The sequence below is a fragment of the Anomaloglossus baeobatrachus genome, chromosome 5 (assembly GCF_048569485.1).
Source record: "Anomaloglossus baeobatrachus isolate aAnoBae1 chromosome 5, aAnoBae1.hap1, whole genome shotgun sequence".
In the NCBI taxonomy this organism is placed as follows: Eukaryota; Metazoa; Chordata; class Amphibia; order Anura; family Aromobatidae; genus Anomaloglossus; species Anomaloglossus baeobatrachus.
The window spans coordinates 572,021,231-572,034,819 of record NC_134357.1 but is presented as its reverse complement, the minus strand read 5'-3'; the positions used below and the strand labels follow the sequence as shown (position 1 = coordinate 572,034,819).

The 13,589-nt window shown below is 47.8% G+C and overlaps 1 protein-coding gene across 1 annotated transcript in view; it reads right to left on the bottom strand.

The window, feature by feature from the left end:
• Positions 1-11,364, bottom strand: part of LOC142313072 (uncharacterized) — a 102,271-nt gene extending 90,907 nt beyond the window's left edge. The window contains exon 1 of the mRNA XM_075352055.1: positions 11,276-11,364. Coding sequence (XP_075208170.1) covers positions 11,276-11,364 — 89 coding nt within the window. The remainder of the gene's footprint in view (positions 1-11,275) is intronic.
• Positions 11,365-13,589: the final 2,225 nt, after the last annotated feature.

Below are 13,589 nucleotides of genomic sequence, written 5' to 3'. Positions count from 1 at the left end.
TGTGTACGGAACGGAGCCGTGTGTGTACGAGGTGTACGGAGCGGAGCCGTGTGTGTACGAGGTGTACAGAGCAGAGCCGTGTGTGTACGAGGTGTACGGAGCAGAGCCGTGTGTGTACGAGGTGTACAGAGCAGAGCCGAGTGTGTACGAGGTGTACGGAACGGAGCCGTGTGTGTACGGAGCAGAGCCGTGTGTGTACGAGGTGTACGGAACGGAGCCGTGTGTGTACGAGGTGTACGGAGCGGAGCCGTGTGTGCGTGTGTGTACGAGGTGTACAGAGCAGAGCCGTGTGTGTACGAGGTGTACGGAGCGGAGCCGTGTGTGTATGACGTGTAGTGAGTGGAGCTGTGTGTATGACGTGTAGTGAGTGGAGCCGCGTGTGTATGACGTGTAGTGACTGGGGTTGTGAGTGTGCAGTGACCCGGAGTAGACACTACTAGAATGTCCCCTGATGGGCCGTGTGTTTCTCTATAATGTTGCGCATTATCTGTGCCTTCTGAAGCCTTGCTCTGAGAGTTGTAGCATCTACACTGACCTCTGCTGGTCGTTCTCAAAACTGCCTTTGCCTTATATGGTAAAAGGAAGTGACGCAGCAGTGAGGACATTTCCGGGTCCTTTTCTGACAGGAAAAATAGAGAAAGATGTCTGTGTCTAAGGACTCAGGAGGTGAGGACTGAGTATTGGGGGGAGAGGTGTATGAATGCTGGAGGCGGTGGGGCTACTTCCAGTCACTTCTATCCTGTAGTGATGGTGTCTGGTAAGGCTAGTTTCACACTTGCGCTGAACAGCATCCATTGCATTGCGTTTTGTGACGAATGCAACGGATGCGTTGCATACAATGGCGCAACGGATCGTACAAAACAACGGCAAGCTTTTTTTTATATATTTTTTTTTCTTCTTTACAGTTTTACCGGCAGCAGACTATTGTGAACGATCAGCTGATCGCCCGGCTGTCGGGCGATCAGCTGAGCTCTCTCACATGCCGGCGGCCGGGCGATCAGCTGAGAGCTCTCTCACATGCCGGCGGCCGGGCGCTCAGCTGAGCGCTCTCACATGCCGGCTGCCAGGCGCTCAGCTGAGAGCTCTCTCACATGCCGGCAGCCGGGCGCTCAGCTGAGAGCTCTCGCATGCCAGCTGCCGGGCGCTCAGCTGAGAGCTCTCACATGCCGGTGGCCGGGCGCTCAGCTGAGAGATCTCAATAGCCAGCGGCCGGGCGCTCAGCTGAGAGCTCTCACATGCCGGCGGCCGGGCGCTCAGCTGAGAGCTCTCAATAGCCGGCTGCCGGGCGCTCAGCTGAGAGCTCTCAATAGCCGGCAGCCGGGCGCTCAGCTGAGCGATTTCACATGCCGGCGGCCAGGTGCTCAGCTGAACGCTCTCACATGCCGGCGGCCGGCCGCTCAGCTGAGAGCTCTCACATGCCGGTTGCCGGGCGCCCAGCTGAGAGCTCTCACATGCCGGCTGCCGGGCGCTCAGCTGAGAGCTCTCACATGCCGGCTTCCGGGCGCTCAGCTGAGCGCTCTTACGTGACGGCTGTCGGGCGCTCAGCTGAGCGCTCTCACATGCTGGCTGCCGGGCGCTCAGCTGAGAACTCTCACATGCCGGCTGCCGGGCGCTCAGCTGAGAGCTCTCACATGCCGGCTGCCGGGCGCTCAGCTGATCGCTCTCACATGCCGGCGGCCGGGCACTCAGCTGAACGTTCGGCCACCGAGAGACAAAATAAAGTTTCTGTGATTAAAAAAAAAAAAAAAGATGAGCATGCGCAGTGAAAAATAGAGGATTCCGCCGCTCAAAAAATGTTACATGCTGCGTTCCTTCCACCCGGCAGATGCAACGCAGCGTCGACCAGCGGAAGCAACGCAGGTACTTTTGGCACAATCCGTCATCCATACAAGTCTATGGGAAACAAACAGCGGAATCCGTTAGCGGATTCCGCTGTTTTCCAAAAGAGCGGATTGTGACGGAAGGGAAAAAACGCAAGTGTGAAAGTACCCTAAGGAGAAGGAAACTCTCTGTGGAAAGGAAAAACCCAGACTGCCATTTATCCTAAATCAAGGTAGGCCCTGAACATAGCGAGATCCAGAAAGTCACAAACTGCTCAAAGCCAAGACGGTTGTAGATGCCAAGATGCTAATGGTGTATAACTGGGGATTGTCACTTTGGTGGCCGTTGCCCGGTTCCGTGCCCTGGGCCCTTTTTGTAAAGGGGAATATTTACAGGGGATTAGATTAGTGTTCACACGTGACGTCACTTGCGGTGTTGCGGCTATGTAGATGGAGTTGCCGCTGCACAATGTCCACTACTGGGGATGGTGTTAATGGCAGCCTGGATGTTAGACCCTTCGCAAGCAGGGCAAGGCACCAGAGGGTAGGTGAAGTGACGGGTGTCGGAAGAAGGTAGTCCACACAAAGGGTTTAGTGCAACTGGTTCTTTACTCACTTTCTGGTGGTAACTGGTCACCTTCAGGTCCCCTTTGTCCCAGTACCAGTGTAGTAATCTGGTACCTTCTTCCCCTACACTTGTCTCTATTTGGTGGGTCCCTGTGGCATAGAACAACTGGGGGTCCCTGTCCGGTGGTTTTTCCACTGCTATCCGTATGACGGTAGCGTGAACCCTGTGGGGTTGGAGTCTCTGGTCCTATCCCCAGTTCTCTCTTTGCTACTGAGTTTCGGATTTTTAAAGTCAGCGAGGTCCTTGATGATCCCCCACACTGTGCAGGTGTTATCAGGTCTGCCTGGAGCTTCTGCCTGATCTAGGGTAATGTACCCTCTTGGTGCGTAGTTCCGGGAGTACTCCTCTGGCAACTACCCTCCTGGGCACCAGGTTACTGTTCCCTCCAAGTCAGCGTGTCTCCTCACGTCCACCTTCACAGTCTCGCTCCTCTGACTGTCCACTGTATGCCCCTTCCACCTGGTCAACTAGTGGACTGGGCTGGCTCCACCTCTAGGCGGCCATCCATTGGTCCGACCCTAGCCTTGTACTATTCTATGTGGGATTGTTGGGTGTAAAACTGGGATTTTGTGAAGTGTTTGTGTGTGACCGACACTGGTCTTCTGCGGCCCTAGGGGGTAGGCCCTGCATCCTGGTGAGGATGCAGAACCTTGTAGCTCCCTGATGGCTTCAGGGGCGCTACACTAACCTACTCTCAGAGCTTGGATGGGAAAGGGTTAATCCTGCTGATAAGGAAAGAACTGTAATATACGTTGTGCAAATTGTTCTATGGACTGGCTTACAGCTTAAGGTATTGGAAGCCGCAGACGTCCTGGAGATCTCAGACAGGTGCAGACATACTGGAAGCCACAGGCAGATTGGTAGCTGAGGTGCTGGAGGCCACAGATAGTCTGGAGATGTTCTGGAGACTGCAGACAGGTCGCTGCACACACAAACTAAGTCTTAATACCAGGACACAGGGGTGGGTCTTGGTAGCCTTATATAGGCCAGTTAAGCTCAGCACATGGAGTGTGTCCGGCTACTTACAAAGCCCAATGTGGAGCACAAGAAAATTTAGCAGAGCGGGGGAAGGAGCAGATCCCAGACACGGGACAGGCGTGTAACAAGTGTATGTTGTCGGCCAAATATCCAACAATGATGGATAAAATTGTGACAACTCTGAATTTCTCTTCCCCTTACATCTATTGATTAGTTTTCTATTGATCTCTTCTCCCCTTTATCAGTGAATAACATTTATTTTTATCCTTTGATCAAGTAAAATAATAATTGCAGATAGTGAAAGTCATTCTTACGTGTTACCCAAATCTTTGCTGAACTTTACGCAATGCACATATTACATTCCTCTAAATCAGGGGCGGGGAACCTCCGGCCCGCAGGCCGTATGCGGCCCGCGATGACCTTTTCTGCCGCCCCCGGGGCAGATTCCCGGTGGCTGCGGTGCTCGGGCAGCCGCTCATCTTGTCTATTGCTGGCCGGCAGACAGACAGTACTGGGGGTGGGACTTTCTCCCTCCCTCCCTCTGGCTCCTACATGCTCCCTGTGAGATTGCAGCTATAAGCAGAGTGATGGGGGAGGAGCCTGCACGGCACTAAGGATGCTGTATAGTGCCGTGCGTTCTGCCTCTCACCCTCCTGTTCTGTGCACTCTGCCTCTGTGCTCGGCTATTCAGGTCTAGCACCACAGAGGAGAGAAGACGAGTAGTGATGGGCAGTCCGACTCTTTTTGGTAATCCGGTTCCCATGGCTCCGTTCACCAAAAAGAGCCGGATCTTTCAGCTCGTTCTCGGCTCCTTATTCAATATGTGTTCACCTGGGGTGAACACATATTTAAGATTATAGTAACGTCGCCAAAGCCCCGCCCACCCGCGACTAAGCCCCACCCACTTACAAGCGCCCAATTAGATTGCTGAGTAGGCGGAGTTTAGACACGAGTGGGCGGGGTTTTGACGGCGAAAAGAGCCATTTAGATATTTTAGTGGCTCTCACTAGTGATCTGGCTCCTGTCGTTCACAGCAGGGAGCCGGATCTTTGTGTCGGATTGTTCGCGACCGACACATCACTAAAGACGAGAATGAAGCCAGCCCTTGAACTGAGCTACTGCATCCATCTTGCATCAGGCAGGAACTTGTGCTGCACCTGATCTTACAGGGCAATTAAGCAGCAGGTACTTATAGCTGAGCTAAGTGTGTTTATATCTAATATATACCACCATATATCAAATGCATTTGTGACTGCAATGTCCAGTATGTGTGTGTTGTATATACGGCGTGTGTGTGCTGTGTATACGGCATGTGCTGTGTGTGCGCGCTGTGTATATGGAGTGTGTGCTGTGTATACGGAGTGTGTGCTGTGTATACGGAGTGTGTGCTGTGTATATGGAGTGTGTGCTGTGTATACGGAGTGTGTCTGCTGTGTATACGGAGTGTGTGTGCTGTGTATACGGAGTGTGTGTGCTGTGTATACGGAGTGTGTGTGCTGAGTATATGGAGTGTGTGCTGTGTATACGGAGTGTGTGTGCTGTGTATACGGAGTGTGTGTGCTGTGTATACGGAGTGTGTGTGCTGTGTATACGGAGTGTGTGTGCTGTGTATATGGTGTGTGTGTGTGCTCTCTTTGGCAATTAATAAAGTTTCATATTTTAAGGCTTATTGGAAAATCTAATTCCTGATGTGCAGATGTTTACATGCAGAGCTTTTTTCATTCTCCTTATGTGCTGTGTATACGGCATGTCGACTGCTGTGTATACGGCATGTTGAATGCTGTGCATGGCTTGTGTGTGTGTGTGCTGTATACGGCATGTGTGCTGTGTATACGGCGTGTGAGTGCTGTGTACAGTATACAGTATCTCCTTTGCATGTGTACTGTATATGGCCACTGTGTGTCGTGGGCGGTGTACAATATGACCAGTGTATCAAGGCTGTGTGCAGTATACGGCCAGTGTGTCGGGGCTGTGTGCAGTATATGGCCAGTGTGTCGGGGCTGTGTGCAGTATATGGCCAGTGTGTCGGGGCTGTGTGCAGTATATGGCCAGTGTGTCGGGGCTGTGTGCAGTATATGGCCAGTGTGTCGGGGCTGTGTGCAGTATATGGCCAGTGTGTCGGGGCTGTGTGAACTATACGGCAATTGTGTCAGGGCTGTGTGCAGTATATGGCAAAGACAAACCTGGAAAAGCAGTTGTGAGAAGCAAACATTACAGCCGCACCAAAGAGAAGCAGCTCCGACCGCCACAGTAGGGGTATAGGGGTGAGTTAATTGTTTGACCAAATATAGCAGGGTCATTTTCAAGTTGATAATTTCTTGTGGCCCCCGAAGGTTGGTAGAATTTCCCAAATGGCCCCCGGCAGTAAAAAGGTTCCCCACCGCTGCTCTAAATAATGGGGAACAATCTAGTTATACCTTTATCGATCCATTCTGTGAAGCGTTCTAAGTTCCCAAAGTGCTAAAAATTCATGATCTTCCAAATAAGAATACAACATAAGTAATAACCTATACTAAAATTTATTTTATTTCTGTCCAATACTGATCATACATTACATGCTGACCTTTTTGGAAGGAGCCTGTCTCTGGAAGAAGATGAGGAGTTGTGACTATTGCAGTTGTGGTGTTTAGCTGCATTGGAAGAACGTGAAGTGATTTTCCTTTTTGTGTCTATTTTCCCTCTGTCTCCTTTACCTTGTGTTGTAGTATTGCAGTGGTGAGACTACTGCTCTCACCGGCCTTCTCACTAGCCAAGGCGAATGAGTGCCTTACCATTTCCATTATTACCCTTGTGTCACACTGCGCGCAGAGTGTACGCCCTGGGGTGACATAAAACTGTGGGTGTCAATACCAAAACATTATCGGTTGAGCAGATCGAAGTCCTGGCCAGGGGCTTGAATTTTGTTCCTGGCATTTTTTTGCTGATGTCTTTTCTAAATCGTTATACAATATGTTGGATGGTAATTGGTTCTCTTTAAGATTCCTTTCTCAAAAACTTGTTATCAAGAGATCATATTTTGTTTTAAATTTTAAAAAATGATCCATAGTTGTAATTCCTTTGTGTATGGGGTTGGAGAGAATATTCTGAGCTTCCTTAGTCATCCCTGTTTTGGATGACTATTCCATCCCCCTTGTCGGCTGATGGTTATTATATCTGAATCATTGCATAATGATTTTAGGGCAACCTTTTCTTTTTTATTTAAGATATTTTGGGTAGTTGGGAGTGCAATATTTCTGATTTTAATGAAAGCTTCAAGCACCAAGTCGAGGAAAGCTTCCAAAAAATTACCCTGGCTGTCAAGGAGTTAAAAGCTTGATTCTGGAAAAACATCAATATGTAGTCCTGTGTCATATAGAAATTATAAAATCCATAAAGACTCAACAAGACCCCTATGAAGCGGACCCCCTCCTTTGGAAACAGGTAAGTAAAGAGAATCCTCTAGTAGATGTGAGGCCAATCTCAACTTTAATGTACAAGAATGCAGAAAATGACAGATTTATGACCAATAGAGATAAGAACAGCAGTTGAACAGAAAAATTCAAATCCTTTGTTTCCAATTATAGAAAGTTTAAATTGAAGTTTTATGAACTGCACTAATATATTAGGAAAGTTATATTTTCAAATTTGTGATAAAGTAGAAAACGCAAAGCATCAATCTGTATCATTTGGTTATGGCCGGGGTCCCGTCAAATAGATATTGGCCAGAGAGTTGAAAATATCTATGCAATGTCTCCTATTTACAGATAAAATCATGATTGGAAAGATGATGGTAATATCTTCTGCCTGGGACCTCCAGGGGAGAAGATATTGTAAAAGTTGGGAATCTCATCATTTTTTAAGACTTAAGCCCACTTTACACGTTGCAATTAGTTGTACAATCGCATTTGCGATGTGACACGCCCAGGTTGCATACGGGATCTATGAGATTTCACGTTGGTCGTTCATTTGCTGTCACACGAGCGTTAGTAGTCTATGTTAAATTGGTCAATTGTGTGTGCGATCCTTTAGATCATGTGTTCTGTGACGTATGCATTGGGCACCTTTTTTTTTTTTTTTATTTATTGACTTGCCAAGCGTGTGTAATGTGTAGGGATGCGTTTTTACTATGTCATCTGCCATTCAGCTCTGCTACATGGCCGCTAACAGCAGACACAGACAGCCATGTAGCAGAGCTGAATGGCAGATGACAGCAGACACAGACAGAGCCGCACTGTCAGAATGAACTCGGGTGAACTTCACCCGACTTCATTGTCATGCTGCGGCTCTGTCTGTGTCGCGTCCTGATTAGCGGTCACCTGTGAAGACTCACCGGTGACCGCTAATCTCCTGAGTAACTGAAGTTACCAGCCCTCTCTCATATACTCACCGATCCCCGATCCCCGGCGCTGCACGGCATTCACACTGCTCCGGCGGCTTTTACTGTTTTGAAAAAGCCGGCCGCCCATTAAACAATTTCGTATTCCCTGCTTTCCCCGCCCACCAGCGCCTATGATTGGTTACAGTGAGACACGCCCCCACTCTGAGTGACAGGTGTCACACTGCACCCAATCACAGCAGCCGGTGGGCGTGTCTATACTGTGTAGTGAAATAAATAATTAAATAATTAAAAAAAACGGCGTGCGGTTCCCCCCATTTTTAAAACCAGCCAGATAAAGCCATACGGCTGAAGGCTGGTATTCTCAGGATGGGGAGCTCCACGTTATGGGGAGCCCCCCACCCTAACAATATCAGCCAACAGCCGCCCAGAATTGCCGCATACATTAGATGCGACAGTTCTGGGACTGTACCCGGCTCTTCCCGATTTACCCTGGTGCGTTGGCAAATCGGGGTAATAAGGAGTTATTGGCAGCCCATAGCTGCCAATAAGTCCTAGATTAATCATGTCAGGCGTCTATGAGACACCTTCCATGATTAATCTGTAAGTTACAGTAAATAAACACACACCCGAAAAAATCCTTTATTAGAAATAAAAACACACACATATACCCTGGTTCACCACTTTAATCAGCCCCAAAAAGCCCTCCTTGTCCGGCGTAATCCAGGATGATCCAGCGTCGCTTCCACCGCAGCTGCATGGAGGTGACCGGAGCTGCAGCAGACACAGCCGCTCCGGTCACCTCCATGCAGCAAATGAAGACAGCCGCGCGATCAGCTGCTGTCACTGAGGTTACCCGCGGCCACCGCTGCATCCACCGGTGGCCGCGGGTAACCTCAGTGACAGCAGCTGATCGCGCGGCTGTCTTCATTTGCTGCATGGAGGTGACCGGAGCGGCTGTGTCTGCTGCAGCTCCGGTCACCTCCATGCAGCTGCGGTGGAAGCGACGCTGGATCATCCTGGATTACGCCGGACAAGGAGGGCTTTTTGGGGCTGATTAAAGTGGTGAACCAGGGTATATGTGTGTGTTTTTATTTCTAATAAAGGATTTTTTCGGGTGTGTGTTTATTTACTGTAACTTACAGATTAATCATGGAAGGTGTCTCATAGACGCCTGACATGATTAATCTAGGACTTATTGGCAGCTATGGGCTGCCAATAACTCCTTATTACCCCGATTTGCCAACGCATCAGGGTAAATCGGGAAGAGCCGGGTACAGTCACAGAACTGTCGCATCTAATGTATGCGGCAATTCTGGGCGGCTGTTGGCTGATATTGTTAGGGTGGGGGGCTCCCCATAACGTGGAGCTCCCCATCCTGAGAATACCAGCCTTCAGCCGTATGGCTTTATCTGGCTGGTTTTAAAAATGGGGGGAACCGCACGCCGTTTTTTTTAATTATTTAATTATTTATTTCACTACACAGTATAGACACGCCCACCGGCTGCTGTGATTGGGTGCAGTGTGACACCTGTCACTCAGAGTGGGGGCGTGTCTCACTGTAACCAATCATAGGCGCTGGTGGGCGGGGAAAGCAGGGAATACGAAATTGTTTAATGGGCGGCCGGCTTTTTCAAAACAGTAAAAGCCGCCGGAGCAGTGTGAACGCCGTGCAGCGCCGGGGATCGGGGATTGGTGAGTATATGAGAGAGGGGGATAGACTGACATGGACTGAGAGTGAGGGACAGAGATAGTGACGGACTGACAGAGATTAGTGCATGACAGACATTGTGAGGCGCTTCAGTACGCAGCTTTTCAGCTGCGCTCTGAAGCAGACCTTTTTTAAGCTGCGGTGCAGAGCGCACACCTGCGCACATAGCATCAGACAACAAAATCGTATGAGGGATGTCACACGTTACAATTGACTAGGTTCTTGCAACAAAACGCTCAATTCTAGAGAATGATACGATGTGTTTGCGATCAACGGTTTTGCGTTCAATCCTGATCGCATGTAGCTGTCACACGCAGATACGTCACAAACGATGCCGGATGTGCGTCACTTACAACTTGACCCCAACGACGGATTGTGAGATATATTGAAGCGTGTGTAGCGGGCTTTAAGCCCGCTTTACACGCTGCAATGTATCTTACAATGTGTCAGCGGGGTCACGTCGTAAGTGACGCACATCCAGCATCGTAAGGTACATTGCAGTGTGTGACAGGTACGTGCGATTGTGATTGAACGGTAAAACGTTCATCGCACGCACATCGTTCATTTCTCTAGAATTGAACGTCAGATTGTTCATCGTACCCGGGGTAGCACACATCGCAGTGTGTGACACCCTGGGAATGATGAACAGATCTTACCTGCGTCCTGCGGCTCCCGGCCAGCAATGCGGAAGGAAGGAGGTGGGCGAGATGTTTACATCCCGCTCAGCTCCGCCCCGCCGCTTCTATTGGCCGGCTGTCGCGTGACGTCGCTGTGATGCCGAACGTCCCTCCCACTCCAGGAACTGGACGTTCGCCGCCCACAGCGAGGTCGTATGGACGGGTAAGTACGTGGGACAGGGGTTAATCGTTTGTGCGGCACATTCAACAAATTAAACGTGCCGCACATACGATGGGGGCGGTTACGATTGCATACGATATCGTATGCTGGATCGTAAGGTGTAAAGCAGGCTTTAGACACATCCTTTAATTATCTGAAGTCCAGCCCTGTTATGAGCCACCAGAGGGGAAGTATGTGGGTGTAACATGTGCTAATAAAAAACTAATGCCAATTATGATCCTCATTTGAAGAAAGGAACATTGCTGTGTAGGATTGTTCCATGTTCCATTGGAGTCCTTCTCTCCACAAATCTGAAGTCATTTCTTTGACCCACGTTCAGTCATTTTCTTTTGTTATTCCCTTTTATTTTATGTAATTGTATATACTGTATTGTTTTGTTCCCTTTTGTAATATCTTTTGTATATTTTTATAAGCACTGCCTACTTTTCAGATTAAAGATCTTTTTTTTTTAATTTCTTTATTTAACAAGGAATCATATACATATGAGGCACAAAATTCTCGGATCTAACGATCCATTTGCACTCATAAAAGGCACCAAACAAGACAGGTATAACAAATGCATTACATTCTCATAAAGGCCTCTCAGGCGTATGATCTGTCTTGATTTCGAAGAATATGAAAAATTCCACAATTTTTTTTATTTACAAGATTCTATAGATCGAAGAGATGAAAAGAAGAAACAGAAAGGCAGAAAGACAAAAGAAGTAGCTTGCGATGACAGAATAGAGAAACAGAGTAGCCAGTGTTAGTTAAGTGATAGATGAAGAGGGGGAAAAAGAAGAGGAAAAGGAAAAAGAAGGTCAGCTATTGGGAAGAGGAGAGAGGGGAAGGGGAGGGGGGTTTGCCCCCAGTTCACCTCTCAACTTAAGCTGATACGTCTCGGTTTGTTGGAAATCCATCCACTCTTTCCAAGTTGCCTAGAATTTCATGTGTCATGTAGAGAGGAGGTGAGGTCCTCCATGTACATAAGGTCATTGACCTTGGAAATCCATTGTGATACAGTTTGTGGAAGAAGACTTTTCCACCTTTCTGGGATACACGCTCTGGCTGCCATCATGAGAAATATTTTCAATGAATTTTTGTAAGTTTTTAGGGAAGTCTCACCGTGATGTAGCAGGAGAAGGGCAGGAGCCATCTCCTCTGTGTCTCCCGTGACTTGGCAGATGATATCAGAAACTTCTGTCCAAAAGGGCCGGATCGCCTCACATTCCCAGAACACATGGAAGAGTGTACCCTCCTCTCTACCGCATCTCCAGCAGGCAGGATCTGCTGAGGGGAATATAGCATGGATCCTAGAGGGCACCCTGAACATCTGGACAATAATTTGTAGCTGGCGTCTTGGAACCTGGAGCTAATAGAGGAGCTGTGTGCAAGAGAAAAAATGCGGTCCCTTTGCCCCGGAGTAAGGCTGATGTCAAGATCCCTTTCCCATTGTAGTATATAGGGTGGAAGAGGTTGGTTAGTGGGGTAAGACAACATGGAGTATACTACAAAGAGCGAGCGACGTGCTGGACCTGTACCTTCGCATATGAGTTCGAACTGGGTCTTGGGGAGTCTGAAACGCTCCTTAGGTGGGAGTTTGCCAAAGAAGTGCGCAAGCTGTAGGCATCTCCAATGTCCCAATGGAGCTGGATTTTGTCTAGTGCCTAGCATAGCTATTGAAGGCCATTCAATGTCGTCCCCAAAGTCCTCCACCCAGTCCACTCCTCCCTGTATCCAGAGTTGGAAAATGGGATCCGACCCTCCAGGTCCAAAGAGGGGATGACTCAGGACTGGGGTTAGCCTCAGATTAAATATCTTAAATTAATAGTATATGGCGTCAGGATGTGATTTATACATTAGGAGGAACAAATCTACTTGTAACGTGTGTCCAATCGACCTGTATAAGCAAACACGCTAGTTCTAGCGATGTGTCGCTTACTTGGCTGCTTGCTGAAGTTTTGATAAAAATCAGTTTTATCTGCTTAAGATCTACCAGTTCTCGAAATGCTGTTGTGTATAACCTCACCCACATCACTGATTGGCAGCTGTATATAATGGGCATTGACATAAAGCTGCCAATCTGGGGTGGGGTGGGGATATACAGAGCTTATGGAGATGGAGTATTAATGGTGGCAGGTTTACTAGTTCTTTAGTGATAATCCCCTAGTGGTAATACAGTGATTTTATCAAAGCTACAGCAAGCAGCCCAGTAAGTGACACATCATTGGAATCAGAGTCCAATGAGGTAAACATTTAGTGACTCCCTTAATTCAGAAAACCCCAGCATAGGTATCAAAAATGTTACTTACATAGTTAGCTAGTTACATAGGTTGTAAAAAGATTTATTTCCATCTAGTTCACCCTTCCTCCACCAATTATACATTTTGTCATTAAGTCATTTATAATGAACAATGTTGTGTGTACTTAGGAAATCATCCAGTCCTGATATAAAAGCGGTTATAGTATCTGCCATTACTGCCTCTTGTGGTAAAGCATTCCACAGTCTGACTGCTCTAACTGTAAAGAACGCTTTCCTATTTAGCTACCGGAATCGCTTTTCTTCCACTTGCAGTGAATGCCCCCTTGGTCCTTAGTATTGTCTTTAGAAGGAATAAGCCATGTGCCAGTCTCTTATATTGACCACACATTTATTTATACATATAAAGGAGATCTACTCTGAGATAACTTGTTTCTAAGCTAAACAAATCCAATCTTTTCACCTCTCATCATATGGGAGGCCTCCATTCCTTGTAGTGGATTTGAACTGACTAACCTCTGAATGTCCTTTTTAAAATATGGAGCCCAAAACTGCATCCCATATTCCAGATGTGGCCTTACAAGTGATCTGTAGAGGGGTAACAATACGTTGGGATCATGGACTCTAATCGCTCTTTTTATACATCCTAAAATCTTATTTGCTTTTGTAGCTGCTGCTTGACATTGAGTGCTGCTGCTCAGCTTACTTGTAGCAAGAATACTTAAAGAAGTTGTCCAGTTACCAAAACTGATTTTTTTTTTTCTCTGATAAATCTTGCTAATATGTGCCCCTCAACACATCTATTATGTTTTTTCAGCAAAATTACCTTTTATTGTGCACTAGCAGCACATGCTCATTGCTGGCTCCAGCTCTGATGGCGTTAATCTCTCCTCTGACTTCCTGTGTTCAGTTCCTACAAGTCCCAGAATTCTTTGTGGCTCTAGGGCGGTGTCTAGCTTATCTAACACACCCATTGTGTCTAATACACCCACTCTGCTCCCACCCAAACCCTCCTCCCTGCCTCTTCCCAGTGGATGTGC